This window comes from Diadema antillarum, unplaced genomic scaffold (genome assembly GCF_040938485.1).
Source record: "Diadema antillarum isolate AM-2024a unplaced genomic scaffold, OU_Dant_1.0 seq00001926_RagTag, whole genome shotgun sequence".
Taxonomy (NCBI): Eukaryota; Metazoa; Echinodermata; class Echinoidea; order Diadematoida; family Diadematidae; genus Diadema; species Diadema antillarum.
Window position 1 is genome coordinate 35556 of NW_027272589.1, and position 23083 is coordinate 58638.

Consider the following 23083-nt stretch of genomic DNA (forward strand, 5'->3'; position numbering starts at 1 on the left):
TGAGGTGAAACCATTTCTTCGGTCTGATCAGTCAGTGATGTCGATATACTGTCTGTAATTGAATCTTGAGTCGTCATTATATCTGTGGCCGTTGTCGTCTGGCTTTCACTGGTTGGCCCACTTGTTTGTAATTCAGTGACCAAGGTAGGTGTTGTACCAATACGTGTTGTAAGGCTGCGTTGCGTTGAAGCCATGTCTTCTGTCTGATCTGTCAATAATGTCGACACGCCCTCCCTTCTTGTTTCCTGCGTTGTCCTTATTTCTGTCACAACCTGATCTGTTTCCGTCGTCGCTTGTTTTTCGCTTGTTGGCTCACTCGTTTCAAATTCGGTTGATAAGACAGATGTTATATCTTTACTTAACGTATAACTGCGTTCAGTTGAAACCATTTCTTCGGTCTGATCTGTCAGTGATGTCGATATACTGTCTGTCATTGAATCTTGAGTCGTCATTATATCTGTGGCCGTTGTCGTCTGGCTTTCACTGGTTGGCCCACTTGTTTGTAATTCAGTGACTAAGGTAGGTGTTGTACCAATACGTGTTGCAAGGCTGCGTTTCGTTAAAGCCATGTCTTCTGTCTGATCTGTCAATAATGTCGACAAATCCTCCTTTGTTGTTTCCTGCGTTGCTATTCTTTCTGTCATTACCTGATCTGTTGCAGTGGTCGCTTGTTTTTCGCTTGTTGGCTCACTTGTTTCAAATTCGGTTGATAAGACAGATGTTGTATCTGGACTTGATGTATAACTGCGTTGAGTTGAAACCATTTCTTCGGTCTGCTCTGTCAGTGATGTCGATATACTGTCTGTCATTGAATCTTGAGTCGTCATTATATCTGTGGCCGTTGTCGCCTGGCTTTCACTGGTTGGCCCACTTGTTTGTAATTCAGTGACTAGGGTAGGTGTTGTAAAAAGCCTTGAAGTAAAACTGTGTTGCGTTGAAGCCATGTCTTCTGTCTGATCTGTCAATAATGTCGACACGCCCTCCTTTCTTGTTTCCTGCGTTGTCCTTATTTCTGTCACAACCTGATCTGTTGCAGTGGTCGCTTGTTTTTCGCTAGTTGGCTCACTTGTTTCAAATTCGGTTGATAAGACAGATATTATATCTTTACTTAACGTATAACTACGTTGAGTTGAAACCATTTCTTCGGTCTGATCTGTCAGTGATGTCGATATACTGTCTGTAACTGAATCTTGAGTCGTCATTATATCTGTCTCTATAATATCTGTGGCCGTTGTCGCCTGGTTTTCACTGGTTCGCCCAATTCGTGTTGTAAGGCTGCGTTGCGTTGAAGCCATGTCCTCTGTCTGATCTGTCAATAATGTCGACAAATCCTCCTTTGTTGTTTCCTGCGTTGCCATTCTTTCTGTCTCAACCTGATCTGTTGCCATGTTCACTTGGGTTTTGCTTGTTGGCTCACTTGTTTCATATTCGGTTGGTAAGACAGATGTTATATCTTTACTTAACGTAAAACTGCGCTGAGTTGAAACCATTTCTTCGGTCCGATCTGTCAGTGATGTCGATATACTGTCTGTAATTGAATCTTGAGTCGTCATTATTTTTGTCTCTATGTGATCTGTGGCCGTTGTCGCTTGGCTTTCACTTGTTGGCCCACTTGTTTCTAATTCAGTGACTAGGGTAGGTGTTGTATAAAGCCTTGACGTAAAACTGCGTTGAGTTGAAACCATTTCTTCAGTCGGATCTGTCAGTGATGTCGATATACTGTCTGTAATTGAATCTTGAGTCGTCATTATTTTTGTCTCTATGTGATCTGTGGCCAATGTCGCTTGGCTTTCACTTGTTGGCCCACTTGTTTGTAATTCAGTGACTAGGGTAGGTGTTGTATAAAGCCTTGACGTAAAACTGCGTTGAGTTGAAACCATTTCTTCAGTCCGATCTGTCAGTGATGTCGATATACTGTCTGTCAGTGAATCCTGAGTCGTCATTTTTTCTGTCTCTATTTGATCTGTGGTCGTTGTCGCCTGGCTTTCAATTGTTGACCCACCTGTTTGTAATTCAGTGACTAAGGCAGGTGTTGTACCAATACGTGTTGTTACGCTGAGTCGCGTTAAAGCAATGTCCTCTGTCTGATCTGTCCATAATGTCGACACATCCGTTGTTGTTGTGTCCTGCGTTGTCATTATTTCTGTCTCTACCTGATCTGTTGCAGTGGTTGCTTGTTTTTCTCTTGTTGGCTCACCTGTTCCAAGTTCGGTCGATAAGACGGATGTTATATCGTTACTTAACGTATAACTGCGTTGAGTTGAAACCATTTCTTCGGTCTGGGCTGTGACTGCTGTTGATTGGCCTCCACTAGTCACCTTACTGGTTTCGAATTCGGTGACTACTGCAGATGTAGGCCTACTTTCTTGACGGGTTGTAAATTTGCCTTGAGCTGAGGTTGTTGGTTGCTCTTCGTCCGTCATTGCGGTCGACACACTTTCTTTCGGAGATTCTTGGATAGTCGTTATTTCTGTTTCTACCTGATCTGTGACTGTTCTTGATGGGATATCACTAGTTGGTTCACTTGTTTCTAGTTCAGTTAGTAAGGTAGGTGTCGTAGCAAGACGTGTTGTAAAGGTGCGTTGCGTTGAAGCCATGTCCTCGGTCTGAGCTGTCAATAATGTCGATTCACTTTCTTTTGTTGAAACCCGAGTCGTCATCATTTCTGTGTCTACCTGATTCGTGACTGTTGTGGACTGTCTTTCACTACTTGGCTCACTTGTTTCCTCTTCGGTGTCTAAGACAGGTGTTGTAACAAGACGTGTGGTAGAGCTGCGTTGCGTTGAGGCCATATCCTCCGTCTGGTCTGTCAATGAAGTCGATACACTTTGTTGCTCTGTTTCTTGAGTCGTCATAATTTTTGTCTCTACTTGATTCGTGACTGTTGTCGATCGTCTTTCACTAGTCGCCTCACCTGTTTTGAATTCGGTGAATAAAGCAGATGTTGTTTCTTGACGGGTTGTAAAGCTGCCTTGAGTTGAGGTCGTTGGTTGCGTTTCGTCCGTCAATGCGGTAGACACACTTTCTTTCGTTGATTCTTGAGTAGTTGTTATTTCTATTTCTACCTGATCTGTGACTGTTCTTGATGGGATATCACTAGTTGGTTCACTTGTTTCTAGTTCAGTTAGTAAGGTAGGTGTCGTAGCAAGACGTGTTGTAAAGGTGCGTCGCGTTGAAGCCATGTCCTCGGTCTGAGCTGTCAATAATGTCGATTCACTTTCTTTTGTTGAAACCTGAGTCGTCATCATTTCTGTGCCTACCTGATTCGTGACTGTTGTCGATTGGCTTTCACTAGTCGCCTCACTAGTTTTAAATTCAGTGATTGAAGCAGATATTGCATCTTGACGGGTTGTAATACTACGTTGAGCTGAGGTTATTAGAGATATTTCGTCCGTAGATGAAGTTGACTCACTTTGTTTTGTTCTTTCTTGAGACGTCATAAAATCTGTTTCTGCCTGATTCGTGACTGTTGTCAATTGAGACGAAGGTGTTATCTCACCTGATTTCATTTCAGTGACTAAGGCGGATGTTGTGTCAAGACTTGTAAGGCTGTGTTGGGCTGAAGCTGTTTCCCTCCTTTGATCGGTCACTGATATTGACACACTTTCCGTTGTTGATTTTATAGTAGTCATCATTTCTGTCTCTGCCTGATCTGTGACTGTTGTCAACTGAGTAGAACTTGTTTGCTCATTTGTTTCAAATTCAGTGATTACGCCGGATGTTGTATCAGGACGTGTTGTAAAGCTGCGTTGCTTTGAGACCTCTTGACTGCGATCTGTTTCTGCTGTCGATCTGCTTTCCCTAACTGTCTCTTCAGTTGTAGCCACTTCTGTTTCTTCCTGATCTGTGACTGCTGTTGAATGGCCTTCACTCGTTGTATCACTTCTGGACATGGTCGTGCCTAGGGCAGATGTTTCAGCAGAGTGTGTTGTAAGGTAACGCTGCGTTGATGGTATTGTATGAGTCTGATCTGCCACTGAAGTTGACAGGCTTTCACTTGTTTCATGAGTACTTATAATGTCTGTGCTTAATTCATCCGTGACTTTAGTCGCTTGACTGCCACTTGTTGGCTTACTTGTTTCGCTTGTTGAAACAGATGTTAGCACACTTTGTGTCGTAAGGCCAAGTTGTGTTAATGATTCTGTTTGGACATAATCTGTCACTGACGTTGAAGAATCTTGTCCTATTGATTCCTTGGAAGTTGTTGTTTCTCTCCCGGTCTGTTCTGTGACCATTGAGGTTTGGGAATCCCGATTTGCTTCACTTACTTCTGTTGTTTGGACTGTTACTGCTGTTACCACATCTGCAAGGATATGAATAGAATACCATATTACAGTGATAAAATATATCTATTCAGCACATGGTAACAACAAGAGCAATGGTAACGGCTGCCAGGCAGTGATACAAAGCATTACTTCAAATATTGACATAAGAATACGTCGTAATGTTATATTTTCATTGTGCCTTTGACAACAAAACCAATAATTACGAAAACGAAGCATTATTCAGAGTAAGGCTGATAGCCAGACATATATGCATACAATGTATGTATATCACATCTACATCATATATATATATATATATATATATATGATATATATATATATATGATATATATATATGATATATATATGTATATATATATATAAATTACATAAATTTTGTTGCCTTCGAAGTTTCACTATATATATATATATATATATATATATGTATGTAATTTATATATATATATATATATATACATATATATGAGATTAATGCCATTTTAGGTTTTAATCTCATATATATGTATATATATATATAAATTACATACATATATATATATATAGTGAAACTTCGAAGGCAACAAAATTTGTATACGTGGTCGCCATTTGATAGCGCAAAGCGGCCACTGACAGGCAGAGCCTTATAGATGCTGGTCTGCGTATGGAGCTGCTAGGTAGGAACCAAAGAGATTTTACACCCATAAGATCTCTATAGTTTGAGCTTTCTTTTTTCTTCCTCTTTTCTTTACTGCGTAGAGTCCTAGTTGTAGCCGGTGTTTCACTATGCCATATGCGACTGTCGACAACATGCATATCATAATGTATGTTGGTCCATTAAAGAGTGTGATTCCTATAACGAGAAAGGAACTGAATATTCAAGCATTTCATCACTAACAATGGAGCTATACAGGTTAAAAGTTCATCACTGATTCATTCTTTTCAATTAAACCGATGTGTAAACATCTACAGACTTAAGACCACAAAGATGCCGAAGAGGGAAAAAAGAGACTGACGGAAATTTAGCGATTATAATCCTTCAACTGTCAAAGACAACCTTAGTTAGGTTATTGTGACATGAGATAAAGCGCGAATGATGTATTTTTTTTATATATATAAAAGAAGGGAATCTGATGAAGATTTCAACGTGTGTGGAACAACAGGTCCGGAGACCTACACAGCCATGACAAACTCGCCAACAAAGTATGGTTTCGTATGTCGTTGCTACCACAGTCACTGTATAGAATAGTAGACATGCTAAGGGGGTAGACGCTGCATTTTATAGTACAAATGTCCTACTTGGTACAGATGTTCGCTAGGGCAATTGAAAAATTTTCATCTAAAGAGACAATCTGTATCCATGCAAAAAGGCCTTAATTTGCATAATTTATGCAAAAATATATTAAAAAATATCAAAAAATATATGTGCATCCAGCAGAAATATCTAATTTGTTAGAAGTATTCTATAGAGTGAGTGAAAACAATTCCTGCAAAAATTGATTTCATACCTATGTAAATAAACATAAAATTTGCATAATTATGCAAGTTATTGTGCAAAAAAAAATCTGCATTTTTGAGAGAATTTCCAAACTATTAAGCACTGGATCTTGTAGTACAAAGTTTGAACCTGGGATGGATGTTCCTTGGGTCAAAAGTAAATGATTCATCTGAAGATAAAAACTGTCTATATGCAAACAACCTGCTATTTGCATAATATGCATATCAATACCTACACATCTGTAGATAATCAGAACAAACAAAAAGCCTTAATGTGACATGTCTTAAATCGCTTTGAACTTAACATTCTAAAAGCTAATAGAATAAGACAATATTCTCACAATAGCACTTTTCAGTTGCTTAAATTGTTTCCATATTATTTAATCAACTTTGGCATTTTATGCATAAATTATGTAAATAAGTACACCAGACGTGAAATTTCGAAACATATTGATCTTTGAAATAATTTTTGCTATCAATTTTCGCTCATCGCATAAATGCTTTGCAGGGTGGGAAAATAGCAATCGATAGTGACACTCTTTAAATATGATTAGCAAATCTAAGAGTAGGGTTTACATATGAACAGATGCAAATCGGAACAATATTGCTTACAAAAGGACTGTTTTTCCCTTGCAAACAGTACACAATTGAGGTCACATGGTTAGAAAATCATTACAAAAATACTACCATAGTGAAAGTGTGAATTTTGATTTTAATTGTATTTTGTAGGCAATCAAGCGAATAAGAGGCTTTTTACGTCAAACTGATTATAAACTTGTGCAAATTATGTGGATGCAAGGGTATCTGCACATATTAAGAACTTACAAGCTTGAGTTAGAAACAAAGTCTGTTTCTGGAAAAAAAAATGTTAACTCAGTATACTATGAGGTGCTATGGCATGGAAACTATGCTAGGAAATTTATACACAATAACATTTTGATAAGGCAATAATATGCAAAAATTGTCATGTGAACAATATAGGAGATGTTATACTTTAAGTCAAATAATCCCAGTCTCTGTCTTAAAATTAGTCAATTTCAACCATAAATCAAAGCAGAAATAATATGTTCATAGCCATAAAAGAGTATACTAGTATTCGATGGCTTTTACAATATTACTAGGATGTGATTTGTCAACAGATCGTCACAGGCTACTGTTTGCGAGGATCGTAAATGTCATATTCTCCCTGGTTGTGATTGTTTTCCCTTGAAATAATGTAACTCCCTGGCTGTCCAAAGAATGTTATATTCCACCACATATCAGCTAATACCTGTATAGATGATCATGACCTACATGATCTTGAAGCTTTTTCCAAAAAATAATTATATTAACTGATTTAGTGTAAAAATATCAGAGGTTGAATTAAAAGAAATACATAGGTAAAATGTAAGAGGTAAGAATGTCAGAGGTTATACATGTGTGCATCAAAATTAACTTCCATGCGACCCATACATTAAATGTAATGATGGTAATGACTATACCATGTCACTGAATTCTATGTCCTTTCCTACTTATCAAGAAGAAACAAAAACACTTGAGAGGGGAGGGCTTAACATTTTTCGATAATCAACAAAGGTATCACTGTCAGGTAGAACATCGCAAATATGTACTTACTAAGTTTCATGATACCTTGATTCACATTCAAGATATAAAAGAAAAAGTGAAATATAGCACTTTCATCAGAGCTTTGACATTTTGGCAGGAAATTTCCCAGAGAATATCCATTAGGTAGTACATGTATATATGAGACCCTGCACCACAAAACCAACAAAAAGTAGCCAGACATGGATTTTCAGTTAATGTCAGATTCTGAAAGAGCAGACTCTAAGCTTTAAAATGATGTATAAGTCAATTCAAATGGACTCTCCTAACCTATCTAAATATTGGAAAGAAAGCACACACTCTGATGTACAGGGTCTATTCAAGCGCTTAATCCTTACCCAGCTGTGCTAGCTGTCCGGTGAAAGGGACAGAACACAGGATGTAAACCACAGGAGCAACAACAATGAAGGGATTATCAGATTAAGCTGAAATTGAGTACGTTCTATCAACCTATTATGTCTATGATTAATGCCAACTTTCAAAGCAGTAGCTTTATCCTTTCACAAGTTATTAGACTTGAAAGTAAAGAGTGTGCAAAGGATTTTAAGAAATGAATGGGGGCCTCTAAAGACATACCTGATCATTCTACTCTCCACCAAAAAATGGTTGCAGAAAAACTGCTGAAAACACACTTTCCCGTTCATGTTACGATCCCAAACTAAAGAATAGTGTAGAAGAAGCATATCTCTTTCAGAAAATATGACAAACTCAAGATTGACTCGGTTGACCCATTTGACCTTTTTTGAGTCCTCACGTAAAATCAAAGGGTGCGACTTTTTGTTCATTTTGTGATGCACGGTCAATCCTACAAGCATTGCAAAAACATGAGGAAAATAGTGAAATTACGAGGGCCCGATTTACTCTGATCTTTGACCCCTGACCCTTGACAAATGACCCCTAAATTCCCTACAAAATCCTTGCCAGTACCAAGTTCCATGAAGACACTTTGAACCATTTGCGAGATACAGAGAAAAAAGTGAAATTTGAACATTTTCACCTGAACTTTGACCTTTGACCTCTTGACCTGAAACTCTCTGTAGAATCTTATTTTGGTAGTACATTGTATTCAGTCACTAAGTTTGAAGAAAGTACCTTCAGACATTGCATAGATATGGGGAAAATAATGACATTTTAGCATTGACCTTGAACTTTTTGACCTTTGACCTCTTACCGATTTTACTGCTTAATCACTTGCCCCATCATACGTCATTTTTGGACCAGGTTTGGTGAAATTTGCATAATCCAGTCTTGATTTATCGCGTAAACTGATACGATTTCTTAAGTCGACCTTGACCATTGGCTTCTGGTACATTCGGGTGTTAATATGCATAATATGCTAATTAGGTGGTATTTGCATAGACAAATAGTGTTTTGATATTACAAACCATTTCCTTTTGACTAAAGGAAATGCATACTACTTCCATAGTTTTCATCATAAAATGCAGTTCTTAGACTGTAAGAAAAACTTTAACAACAATGTTTTCACTTTACCTTCTTTAGTAATTATGTAAATTAGCTGGTAACGATGGTTCAATTATTCAAATTCTTTTCTCATTTTGTTTCATAAAGTGTTTCTAACGGGTTATTTCTATCTAGGATGAGATTTAAGAGGAGTTTCATTAAGGCTTCATTGAGGTTTTTTTGTTTGTTCTGATTATCTATAGATGTGTAGGTATTGATATGCATATTATGCAAATAACAGGTTGTTTGCATAGAGACAGTGTGTCTCTTCAGATGAATCATTTACTTTTGACCCAAGGAACATCCATCCCCAAGACCAAACTTTGTACTACAAGATCCAGTGCTTAATAGTTTAGAAATTCACTTAAAAATGCAGATTTTTGCACAACAACTTGCATGATTATGCAAATTTTGTTTATTTACATAGGTATAAAATTAATATTTGCAGGAATTGTTTCCACATACTCTATAGAAGACTTCTACCAAATTAGGTATTTCCACTGGATGTACATATATTCTTAAATAATTTTTATATGTATTTTTGCATAAATTATGCAAATTACGACTTATTTGCATAGATACAGATTGTCTCTTTAGATGAAAAAAATCCAATTGTACAGAGGAACATGTGTGCCAAATAGGACATTTGTACTATAGAATGCAGGGATCACCCCCTTTTTCGCCCTTAGCAAGCCTACTAATGAATCGTCTCTGTGCTATTCTGTTTATTTAATTTTACGTAGCTAACATAGGTATTCTGATTTACTGGATTTCTATGTTATACTAACCTGATTGTAAAAGACTCCGGCCAACTCGACTGTGGTGTGAATCTGTCGAGGAAGGAAAATAATTGACCACCGGTCATAGAGAAAAAGACTATTTTGTAATTCTAATGTTTTTGTTAATTTTCTGCGAGGCAATTAATGTACATGGTGCAATATTACTATGTATATCGGATTCGGTATATTCAGTATCTCTTTTGACGTTGAAGACGTGCGCTTCATGTAACTGTATCTGAACAAAACAGATTTACTGAAACAAATGTATACTACATGAACATGATATTTATTGGTGCGTGTTCGTATCAGTACTACAATAAATGTTATTAGGAATCTGATATGAAGGAGCTGGAACGTTCTGTCGAATGAACGTAACGAATGTGATGTCAATTTTGGTATCTACTAAACACTGCTCAAGCAGCTCTTTAACCAGTGGCCGCCATGTGTCCTCAAAATAAAAAAAAAAAGAAATTGTATACAATCTGACTTATATGTAACTGGGCTCACAAGACTTTGTAGGAGCCAATGTGGGCCTCGGGGAAAAAAAGATTGAGTCAGCGCTGTGCGCACTGAATGGAAAATATTGTTTGCGTTATGACCACGTACAGACGTAGGCCTAATATACTGCCAGAGTCGGAGAGGCTAATTATATTTTTATTTTCTATTAGGACATTGTCTGTTGGCTTGTGTATATAACACTAAGAGTCTCCGGTCACCTCGTCTAGAACGATGAATCAAAATGTAATGTATGTCTACTTTGTTACCTCTTTCGCCGGCTGCGGCATGGCATGACGGGAAATTTGCAGGGCGCCACCCTCCGTCATCGCACTGTGCTTCGGACGGACCAAGGAGCACCTGCTGCGTGCTGGAGCAGAAGAGTTCCACCCTGTCTCCATGGTTGTACCAGCCCGGAGAGTCGGCCAGGGGGTAGACACTCACACCGTCCTCGTCCAAACTTGGAGACAGTCTGCATTTGGCTGTATCAGCCATTGGTTGCGAGATAGCAAGAGAACGGTTGGCACTACATCGTTTAATTCACATTGTTTCAATATCAACAAGAGCCACGGGCGATTAATTTCGTAGTAATAGAAGAGGAAAAAGTGCGAACATTTAAACGAAACTGGAAATTAGAAATGCATGAAATCAAGGTGCCATGGGCTTACAAATGTCGCAGTCACCTACGGGTGAATTTTCTTCCTTAAATAAAAAAAAACAACAACCCACAATTGGTATTTGCTGTATGTTGCAGGTAAAGATGAACTCTTTATTACTTAACCATCACTCATTTACTAACTCAGTCATTTTAGGGTATAACCGATGTCCCCCTATTTTGCTATGTACTGCAAGCCATTATTTTGGTGTAATCATGACAGAATCATTTCATTTTTCTGTAAATTCAAGTGAGAATAAAGCATGATGACACGTTTCGATAGCTTTGCCCACAAACCTCCCAAACAGTCTCGTATCACCTGTAACCCTATAAAGCCCAAGGGGGTGGGGGGGGGGGGGGGGGCGGCACATTGTGCCCCCACCATATTTTCGTTTGCCACTCCTACACCCTTTACCCGATTTCAACCAAATTTGGTGACTTTTCTTAAAATCTTATTGCAAACATTTTGATATATAATTTAGATATATCCGATATTGCTGATTGCCATGGCAACCGTAAACTGACAACCATGTTAGTCAGATTTTGCATGATTTTCTGTTCCAATTTCAGTTAACAATATAATAATGGATGAAATAGGGGTTTTCTTGGCTGTAATTTGCTGAAGGACCAAAATGTGAAGTAACTATTGTTATAAATTACCCTGAAATGGTAGTCTTATTATTTCGTTTATTCTTTTATATGACATAGGCATCAAACAATAGGATTATATAAAATAATCAAAATACAGCATTTTTCAAAGATTACCTCTTTATTTTGTGTTATCTTCACACAAGCTTTGCCTGTAATACCATTGTTTATCATATTATCAATCTGCAAACTCAAAATTCAATAATTTTGAAATATGAAATACGATACCAATATATGTACCCATTCCAAGCAATACATCATAGGTTTCACATATTTCTTTATAATGGTAATGAATAGTGCCCCCACATGCTGACCTTGAGAGATTTCAACCATAAATAGTGAAGGTTGACTTGCCTTTCCTTTGTAGTAGATATGAAAATGATTAACATAAAATAAAACATGTATACTTGATAAAGAAATAAAAAGAAAACACATGATTTTAGCGTATTTCCTATGTAATTCTTTATATTTTGGCAAATAGCGCCCTCAGCGGCTGACCTGGAGAAATGTCAAATGTTGGGTAATGTAGAGGATGAGTGCTCTACCCATGTGCCAAATATGACGGTCATACATCACATAATAAAGAAGTTATGTAGGGGGCACAATGTGCCCCCCCCCTTTGGGCCTGCAAGGAGTCAAAATAGCTAGGGCTTTATAGGGTTAAAACTCTTTGTTTACTGGTGCTTTTTGGCCTCCCCACCCCCTGCATCCCTTTAACTCCTTTTCTTGGTGTCCGCCCTCACCATGACAGACGAAATTTAAAGGATCGGGTGTCCATGTTCCGTTCCCCGTGCACGTGCTCGTCGAAGACCCAGAAGAGGTGAAACGACTCGTGTCATTGCAAGATAGCTTGACTACGTTTGTCCTGTTCGTCAGTGGTGCCACGCGAACTCTTGATGGGTCGCTCAGTGAGATGGAACTACAGGCTTTGAGGAGAGCAAAATAGAATTTGGAGTTAGATACTACATTTTGTGATCGTAAAGACTCGATCAAGAATAGTTCACACTAAAATACCTTCCGCAAAAAGTAGATTTTACTTTATCGATAAAGAGTAACTTAACTTACCCCTATGGGTGTAGCAATTGCCCTTTACTCCCCCACCCCCCTTTCTCTGAGGACATACTTTCTGGATGTACGCTTATCTATTTTGATTGTAAAATCCGCCAAGAGTAGAGTGACCTGGTATAGCTTGGAACGTTTTTATCTCTATATCGTCTGTTGGGAATGAGAAGGGCGTTAAGTTGTCTTGAACACTATGGGTTTAGTGACAACTTAACGCCCTTATCATTCTCAAGCGACGATATTCATATAAATAATCAGTAAATACAAATTAGCTAGCAGTCCGTCCATTCAGGGTCGGGTCAAACTGATACTTGAAGAAGAAATTCTTGAAACATACTTGTTATATGAATACCAGGAATTAGCGAAAAATATGTTTGTTCGTCACCAGGATGCGGTCTTCTGGTTTCGATTCGAAGTTGCACCTGGAGCTACATATACAAGGCACGTAGCAGGTCTCATGAAGAAGTCTGTGAGATCATGGACGTACTACGCATGGATTAGAAACGAAGGTCTTTCTTTGATCCCATCATCACTACCGCCACCTGACGATGTGCATCTTAATGAGTACATGTACATTCAGATGGTTTGGACAATGACGATTGTGCAATCTTGCGTCGCATTTACAAAAAAAAAAATGTTTCCCTCATTGCAGCCTTATTTTGCTGAGGTGCCTTTTCAGACTAAACTGCCTTTGGATAAACACCAATGAAAAGGAGCAGCAAACCCGAAACATGACAGTTTCCTGTCACAAAATGGAAAATTACTGAAGTGGAATTTGTGGACAAGCATGTAACATGGTATAATGATAGGAAATACATGTCGTCTACGGTTACTGTCCATGCTTACTCTGAACAATGTGCGAAAAATGGGGAAAATTAGATTACAAATCAAAACCAACCTGCCAAAATAATTGCTTTCTCTTGTAAAGTACGCGCATTTCGCAAATGAAATAAGCATTACTTGAGCGATGATTTTCCAATGTACACTACGTTTTACTGCGCATGCATTTTTCTTGATTTAAGAGAATTACTATCTTCTGCGCATGCAGTTTTTTTTAATGACAGAAACAGGTGCATGAATTAATTAACGAGCGATGAAAGTCCATAATGTAGTCGGTCCATGGTGATTTATTAAGGAATGAGAGTTACTACTCTCGTTAGACGTGGAAATTCTTCCCCGGGTCCATCCTATCTCCACGTTTGCAAGGGGTGGGTGGGAGATTTCTTTGCAAATAATTGTCAGAAATGAAATGAAATATCAGGGGAAACAATACGTATTGTGTGCATGATGTCGGGAATCTTACTCTTGTGCAATTACCGTATTGTGCAATTGTCAATATTGACGAATCGCTTGAATCCTGCCAGATGACGTAATCATGTGCAAAGAAGATGGAATACAATTATTCTGTTATTGAGACTGAATCAATTTACCAGTTTTTTTCCTTTTTCTGCTGTAAACGCCAAAACTGTTCTGTCACTTCCCGTGATACATTACGAAGAAGGGAAATAGTCTCTGAGTGACATTTTGTACCAAAATTGAGATACACAAGGCTGATCACGAGACAAATTAATCTTAATGGGGATACAGAAGGCTGATCACGAGATGAATTAATCCTAATCATGCCTAATCAACCCTAATCGACCCTAATTGGTGTCTGAATATCAACAGTTGTATGCGTGGATATGACTATTAATACAGTAGTCATTGACTGACTGGCAAAATGACAAAGTCATTGGCAATGTAGCATTAATGGGCCATGCGAAATGTGTGAAGCTTCTCATGTCCGCACTGTCGGCAGCCGTCCATCGTGACTCCCATACTTTTTTGTTCACAGCTATGGGGGAAAGCAAAGAACAGAACCAACACTCGCACAAACCGCGCACCGACACATCGATTTCGTGTTTGCACGAGGCGGCTACATAGACAAATTTACCTATGATATATCAACGCGTGTCACAGAGACGCCGCAAAGTTGGAGGGTTTGACAAGAATGAAAAGGTTAAGTGGTAGCCACTTGTTAATCGCTTTGATTGCTGCCATTATTGGATAAATACATGTATGTATGGAATAGGCATCGGCTCCAACTACCGAAATGACTTATAACACAAGAAAGTGGCCAGAGTTACTAGGAGTATATAGGTTAATAAACTCCTCAAACAAAATTGCATGACGAATGCTGGATTTTGACAGACGATTTCCTTTGTCAGCCGCATATCGCACTACAGGCGCATGCAATTTAATGATGAAATGATCAATGACTTTATCTGTAAACATTCAAAATTGGCGTCTGCCAGTACAGATATGAATGAATAATGTACAAAGAAATATTGTCACACCGACACAATAGAAAGAGGTAACGCCCATTCATGACAAACAAACATACATATTTGATTTCATATTTCAAAAAAAAAAAGAAAGAAAAAAGGCAATGAATGTGTGGGAAATGAATAATGCTACTGCGGGGGGGGGGGGGGGGGAGTTGAAGTAACCGAAAAAAGCCATCGATTCCAGTGTGGCTATATTTGAAAAGAACCTTTTTAGTGCTAGCGTTGAGAACTACAAATCTTTATAGTCCTAATGTCATTCCCGCCAATGTCCTCTGATGTATGGTAATCATTTCATATTTGATTAGCGAATTGCATTTTCTTCGCTGTTTCAATACTTTAAACAACCGTTAAAAGCTTGTATGTTATATTGCCTCTTAAGTATATCAACCATCCGATCAACCAACCAACCAACCAAACAAACAAACAAAAGCAAGACAGCGCTCATAAATGACGAATTAATTACTCCATATAAAGGAACGCAGTTTGTTCTCGCAAACCTCGAGGTAGCAATAATGGTTTATCCCTTTTTGCTACTTGCAGGTCTCTCATTTGTAATAGCCACCATGTTTGATCCAAAGATGATGCATACAACATCAAACCAAGGAGGTTCTCAGCTCGTGCACCTTAAACACAATATCCCCATGCAGACAATAACTCACGTCAAAATTTCAGAGATAAAACCAATTTTATGCCCCACAAAAGCAGCTAAAGATAAACAAAACAAATTCCAATGTTGTCTATTCTTCTTCTTCTGGAAGTGTCTGCCTAGTCGCTATGTTCACGAAGACGTGGTCTACAGGTAGGCGCTCTCCGCACTCTGTCACAAGGCTCTCGGTTCAAGCCATGTAGTAGTACCTGTCTCTTTGGTCAACACATTTCACTCTGTAACGATAGCTATGCTATAAAATCCCCCCCCCCCCACTGTTGTTGTTTTCTTCTTAGGCCAACTTGTTGTTCTTCTTTGCGAGTTTTTTTTTTTTTTGGATAAAAAGATGTGTATCTGGCAGGAAATTATGCCGCTTTCGTGGTTGATGGATTTAACGTGGGTGCGCCTTCAATTGCAACCTGGCTAGGATATTCTACCAAGGGAGGGGAGTGAATTCACCCGAAAAATGTAGGTTTGACCCCAAAGACTTTCGTTAAAAAAAAAGAAGAAAAATCATTGTAAAGTCCTTTGAGCACTCTGACGTGATCTAAAAGGAGACCTCCGGATGATTTTCAGACTTATACAGTTTCAATTCAATTCAATCATAGTTTATTTCCAATCAACGAAAATCAAAACATAGTACAAAGTATACATGTCATAAAATGATATTGTTCAAACATTTCATTTGTAAAAGAGTCATGTCGTATACGAGATAGATTATATAACAATATATATATATATATATATATGTATATATATATATATATATATATATATATATATATACAATAATTAGAGGAACAATGCATATATACTTCGTGGGTGTGCGGAAAATAAATTCGATTATGGAAAATAGTGATCCACTAAAAAGCAAAGCTTGTGTGACGTGGATCGCTAGATAAATACTGAGTAAACAATATATTATTCAAGGTTTTTTTTATATAGCTATTGTATCTAATATAATATTCAATATACAATTGAACAAGTTCAAATCAGTTATACAGTGTACAGAGTTTCAGAATTTATAGTGATTGGGATGAGGAGTAGAAATGTTTTCAAAATTCATAAGTAATTGCAATGAGCAAGGATGATGACATGACAGACTCATCATAAGAATGGATGGGTTTGGGCTTAAGGAAGTAGAACAAAAGAAGAAGACATGCTTTGATTCTACACAGGTGAACTTGCAAAGCAAGCGGTATATTGTAATGGAATTACACTGCTATATTTCTTAAATATGTGAGGCTCCTATGTCATCAACACTGTTCACTGCAATTTTTCAAGATTTCTCAGAGTATTGGTTTCTCTGCTCAGTGACTACAATAACTTACACAAATCTACACTTGGAGATGTCGATTTTTGTAATACATGGAAAATCGTCTGGAATGCCCCTTTAATGCGAAATACAAGATTATTCTAATACAAGGTAAATTGTCTTTATGTATACATCTACAGGAACCATGAGTTCCCCTGTGTACGTGAAATTTACATTAATCATGTTTATCATTTTTATTGTCTATTTACATTAAAGGAAATAATCATATAATGTTGTATGTTGACTTGTGCTGATTCATGATACCTTCAACATCACTTTTGTGGCGACACGAATATTTAACGTGTAATACCATTTTATGTATTTCTATTATATTTCAACTGATTACTTGGACATGCGTACAAAAAACTGCTTGTGCTTGCGACCTCATTCTACCAATCCCATACACACAAACACTCACACACACACACACACACACACACACACATATTATATATATATATATATATATATATATATATATATATATGTATATAATACATCTTAAAGGACAAGTTCACCTTCATAAACATAAGGGTTGAGAAAATGCAGCAATATAAGTAGAGCACATCAGTGAAAGTTTGAGGAAAATTGGACAATCGATGCAAAAGTTATGAATCTTTAAATTTTTTGTCTTGGAACCGCTGGATGAGGAGACTACTACAGCTTGTGAGTCATATGCGTACAACAGTATAAAGAAAATATAAAGAAAATTCAACATATTTTCACTTTTTTCGTATAATAAAAGAGCACTTGACTTGCCTCTTTCTAAAGGGAGGGGGAATGATATTACCCATAACATATGTCGGTAACGAGTCAAGGGAATGTGTACTTTTTTTCAAAAGATGAAATTTTGTGAAATTCTCTTTATATTTTCCTTGTATTGTTGTACGCATGTGACATCTAAGTTATTCATACACTGCAGTAGTCTTCTTATCCAGCGGTTACTACACAAAAACTTCAAAAATTCATAACTTTTGAAGGGATTGTCCGATTTTCCTCAAACTTTCAATGATGTGTTTTACTAATATTGCTACATTCTCTCAATCCTTATGTTTATGAAGGTGAACTTGTCCTTTAATTTGAATGCACCTTCCCCTCCTCCGAGCAATACTTGCATGTTTCTATATTACTCATATAACTAAAAAAAGACATTGCAAGGAGATATGCAAGTTATGTTTGGTCTAGGGGAAGGTGCATTCCAGTGTCTTTGGTTAACCACATACTTCAGCAATGATTGCCAGGTGAGTTCATGAGCAGAATCTACGTTTGGATCTTTTTAAAAGGCAAATCCAAGTAATCTGGAGAATATTAAATAGTATATAGAAAATATCGCAGCATATAGTAGGTATATGAATATATTAGTTTCCCCACACAGGAGATGCTGAGGGTATAATCATTCGCCAGATTGGTCAAGTCAACATGCGTTGACACCGAATAGGTAATTTGCAGCATTTTACAACGTCTTTACCCGTAAGACCTGGGCACCGTTTCATGAAAGTTGTCAGTCTTAAGAAGTTGTCAGTCTCTGACTATTACTATAGTAACAGTCAGTGATCAGAGCTTCTCAGCCAATCAAATTACAGATTTTACAGAAATTGTCAGAGACTGACAACTTGTCAGGGCTGACAACTTTCATGAAACGGTGCCCCGATGTATTGGAATGTTGTATAGTTCCCTTTTTGCGGGGTGACGGTTGTAATTGTCCAATTTTCGTAGCAAAGCAGGTGCGGCGATTAACATTTTCTACGCTACTTTCTTTTTAAGACAGATATCACATTATTATGTATTATATGAAATACTTTTCATACTTTCAGATACCTACATTACGTCCATAGAGAATTATAAGGGCGCTTTAGTTGGTTTTCGAACGCATTTCTTATCGCGGGTTTCTATTTTGTCTTGTATGTTTGCAGTAAACATTGTTTGCCCGATGCTACCATGACAGCAAGTAAATTTTGGACAGGGTGGGAGTGGCTGACACTTTGATTACTGCGTGGGAATCTGTGGACAGATTTATCACCAGACCCTGCAGCACTGGTAAGGATTTTAGAAACATTTCCCCCAACATTCTTTCGTCTCCTCCTCCCCCCATGAGGAATGTTCTTGCTTGATTCATGGGGGGGGGGGGGGGGGGGTACCATCATTGTATTGACTCGCTTTTAACTAAGGCGTGCATATGGTGAGGCATAAGCTCTTTCCGACCCTCGCATCTTATTCCATAAAACGTTGAGGCAAAATAATGGTACAATACTGCCCGCTGTTCATCTCAACTGTAACGTGGTATTTTTTGTTGTCTTTTCAAGTGGAAGTAAGTTATTCAGTAAGTTTTAAATGAGTATTGAAAGAAAGAGTTCAAATTGATAAGCATGCCAATGAAAAAAATGATCAAAATTGAATGAGAATTAGGGAAGTTATGAAATTGTGAAGTCTTGCTAATTTCAGCCAAATAATTCTGAAATAGTTGATATGAATATATGCAAATGAGTATGCTAATCTTTTCATCACCTCACCATATTTCATTGTAACCAAAAAAAAGAAAAGAAAAATGAGCAAAATTACCCTTTCCTGCAATGAAAATGTAAACATGATTTTACATCAAGCTGAATAGCTTCAAAATAACCATTAGTCAGATATGAAATTTTTAGCATTTGAGATTAGGCAGAAAAAAACCTCCGAGATATTTCAACATTTTGTGAACAAACTATGGAGAAAATTGTGGGGCAATGACTGACTGTTCATACACGTCATAGGAAGAGTCTTGTTGAATTAGCGAAACTTCAAAATTTCATAACTTCCGTGATTTTCATTTGATTTTGATCAAATTCTAGCTAAAAGAAGGAGGATATTTTATATTGATACCCTATGTTTTGTACGAGTGAAATTGTCCTCGGAATGTTCTCTTTCCACCCTTACAGCTGTCATTGTTCTCTAAGGAGAGTTTTCACCTTCGGCAAAGCTAAAATGTTAATATAATGTATAGTTTTGGTCAAGATGGGGCTTCAGGTGTTCAACATTTAAAAAAATAATAAGAAACCTCCTGTGACGTATGAAAAAGCATACAAATCTAAGAGGAATTCAAAACTTATTTGATGAAAATCGGTTTTGAAATGGCAGAGACAGCCAAAATCGAAGAGAACGTAATAAAATTCTATTATAGCCACTTTGTTTTACTTTGTTTTTGGATATCTCAGCCATTTCAAGACCGATTTGCACCAAGTTAACTTGGAATTCCTTTTGAGAAATGTATGTTCTTTATAATTTCATAAGTAGTTTCTAAGTATCTCGCAATAAGTTTAAATTTCAATACCCCATCTCAACAACAACTATATTAAGGTACACAGTATTCTATTTGGGTTTTCCACGTTTTGAATTCTTTGCATTATACGTGCTGGTGAAAGAAGCACTGAAGATCAATAAGTTCTCTTTGATGACCCATCTTTATGTACGCGACACGATTTTCAGCGTGATATACTACTAATTATGTAAACCTGAGAGCAATCTATATCTTAATAGTTTACCCAGAGTTGATTGTGCTTTTATGGAGAACGTTGCGTTGAGACTGTTTTTCTTTCTCATCTTAGTCATCTGAATATACTACTTGAGTACTCCATTCAGCGATATGAGTAGCAGAAGAACAACAAGTTGTATCCGGGTAAGATAGCAACGATATGAAACTGAAATTCGAAGTGTATCTGGCATATTGTTACATCCAATTCGAGAGAAGAACTCAAGTGCGGAGCATCTTCCGAAGGCGAGAGGTAATGCTCTCATAAACAAATTTAAGTTATTAGAAAAAAAAGAGAGGGATGTCCGGGTTGATATCCTTTGCTCTATAGTGGAAGATGTTATTTTCATAATTATTTGTACATGTATATAATTTATGAACATTGTTCTTCTTCGACGTCGTCCTCTTCACCTTATCATCCTCAGTATTTTAATCTTTCTCAGTATCATCATTAATCATCCCTGTGTTACAAGTGTGTGTGTGTATGCGTATGTGTGTGTCTTTGTGTTTTGAAAAAAACCCCACCCAAATATATTGTAAATGTATGTTGGAAAAATGATTCAGTAGCACAAGAAAGAAGAATACAGCTGGGTTTTTTTTACGGGTAATATCAATTTCATTGTTAATATGGATTTGGTATTGAATGAAACTCAAATAAAGAATATCATAAAACAAAAAAAGTGTTTGTGTGTGTGTGTGTGTGTGTGTGTGTGTGTGTGTGTGTGTGTGTGTACGTGTGTGTAAAGGAAAGTGGTGGAGAAGGAGAGTGAGAGAAAGATAGTCTTGCTATAAGAATGCTACCCACATACCCTTTGCCTGGGAACTTTGCAGTAGCTATCAATAGCAACTCAGATATGCAGCGCAAGTGCTGAATGTCTGATCGATCAGCTTGCCATTTGCGTTTGATTTCATGAGATGCGATAGCTATTATATAACGCAGTCAAACTAATAGGCAAGAGAACTCTTCAACCTATCCCTGCTGATATTCAAATGCGTTATTTACGCAGATCTCGAGAAAAAAAAAACAAACATTGAGGGTATGACTACATTGATTTCATCAATTCCCCCCCCCCCGTCCATATCTTCGCAGTTGCGCAACATAGGCCTAACTTTGATGAAATCACGGCGATTCACATCATAAAGAGGCTGTACACCATAAATAATTTTGTTTGAATAGAATTAGCGAAATGATTAATAGATATCTAAAGTGAAACTTTGACCAAATTCTGATGAAAAATAAGAGAATTATGACATTTTGAAAGTGTGACCAATTATTACACAATAATTGACGTGGTCATCCCACAAGCTATGAGACAGCGACGAGTTATTCAGACCACAAAACTCCAAGAGGTGGATCCAGGAATTCCGTAAAGGAGGGGCGCCCATGCAAGATTAAAGGGAGGGGCGTACGCCCCCGTTTTTTCTTTTTATTTGTTTTGTTTTAACAAAAATTAAAGGGAAAGCGTGTGCCCGGATGCCCCGCCTGAATCCGCCACTGAACTCGATGTTTGGAAAAAACGTCCATGAGTCATACATCCACGGTCAATACACTTCGTGAGGTATAGATACCAAGAAAACCATGCCCACGAAGTAGACACTATAGGCAAAGTTTAATAAAATCTTGTGTCCAGCTCGTGAACTGTGAGCTCGTGGGCTTTTTTCACTGGATATCGAGCTCATGGACCTTGTTTACTTAGTGTCTAGCTTGTGGGCCCTACGACTTTATTCTTCTCTTCAGTTCTACCGACTCAAAGAAAGAAGAGGAAAGCAATCCTTAATCTTTATATTCAAACTGTTGTATCACCTTGCTCCAACAACTCTGTCCTCTGGTGCTTAACTCAGATCATTTGAAAATTACACTCTACGAAACTCAAATACTCAAATCGTGATGCCAAAACCTCGTTCTATAACTTTTGTCCGAAATGTTGCATGTAAAATTTTCAATACTCTTCCAGTTCATTTGAGAACAATTACTGACATCAAAAGTTTCTTGAAAGAGATCATGAAGTTAGCGGAAATCCCATAATGTGTCTATAGAAGTATATCGATTTTCTCTTTTTGTTTTTTAATATCTGTATTCTTTTCTTTTTTCATTGATTTTCTTTTGTAACTTGTTCAGTGTTTGTCATTTATTGTATATCATTGTATATGTTTGCATTTTCGCCGTGTGTATATGTATGCTTTGTTATTCGATGTGAAACACGGCCTTGCTGAAAAACAGCTGTCCAGCTGAAAGCAGGCTTTTATTTCCGTGTGTAAATAAAATAAACTCAACTCAACTCAACTCAACTCAACTTAACTCAACTCAACTCGTGAGCGGTATAACTCTTGCACTGTATGACTCGTGAGCAATTGCTTGTTACTCGTGAGATAAAAGACTCGTTCGTGTCTAGCTCGGGACATTCACCCTACTTGGCGACTTCATGGTTTAGCATGTATCCTTCTTCTGTTCACCAACACATAACTTTCCGCTAAATCTTTCTTTTCGTCATTGACGGAGAAACATATTTTTTGCATGCATCGGTCGCATTGAAAAAGTATTAATAATCATTATATCAATGATGCATGAAATACGTGTTGTGGAAATCTGCTGAATGGAAAATGAAAATTCCTTATCTTTTAGTACAGAGTAAACAGATTGCATGAGCTTGAGTACGACAGCACGAAATTGCCAGTTTGAGTTTAACTGATCACAGCTTAAAAAAAAATAACTTCCTTACTTTTTATCAGTTTGCTCAAACTATGGAACGCTTAGTAGCTTCATGCTCAAATTTTCGTTGTCCTGTTCCTCTTATTTGTCTACTTCTATTCACAAAATTATCTCCAGGG

The 23083-nt window shown here is 37.5% G+C and overlaps 1 protein-coding gene and 1 long non-coding RNA gene across 2 annotated transcripts in view; both read right to left on the reverse strand.

Annotated features, from left to right (window-relative positions):
- Positions 1–2: 2 nt before the first annotated feature.
- On the reverse strand, positions 3–2855 carry LOC139713213 (uncharacterized; the record flags this gene model as incomplete). The annotated part of the gene is made up of 1 exon (XM_071624959.1): positions 3–2855. A coding segment is annotated over exon 1 (2853 nt), but the record flags the coding sequence as incomplete, so codon positions are not given.
- A 7128-nt stretch (positions 2856–9983) lies between these two features.
- Positions 9984–23083, reverse strand: part of LOC139713209 (uncharacterized) — a 32679-nt gene continuing 19579 nt past the window's right edge. Inside the window, exons 2-3 of the long non-coding RNA XR_011709626.1 lie at positions 12143–12325; positions 9984–10578 (exon numbers count right to left, since the gene is read on the reverse strand). This is a non-coding gene — a long non-coding RNA (uncharacterized lncRNA). The remainder of the gene's footprint in view (positions 10579–12142; positions 12326–23083) is intronic.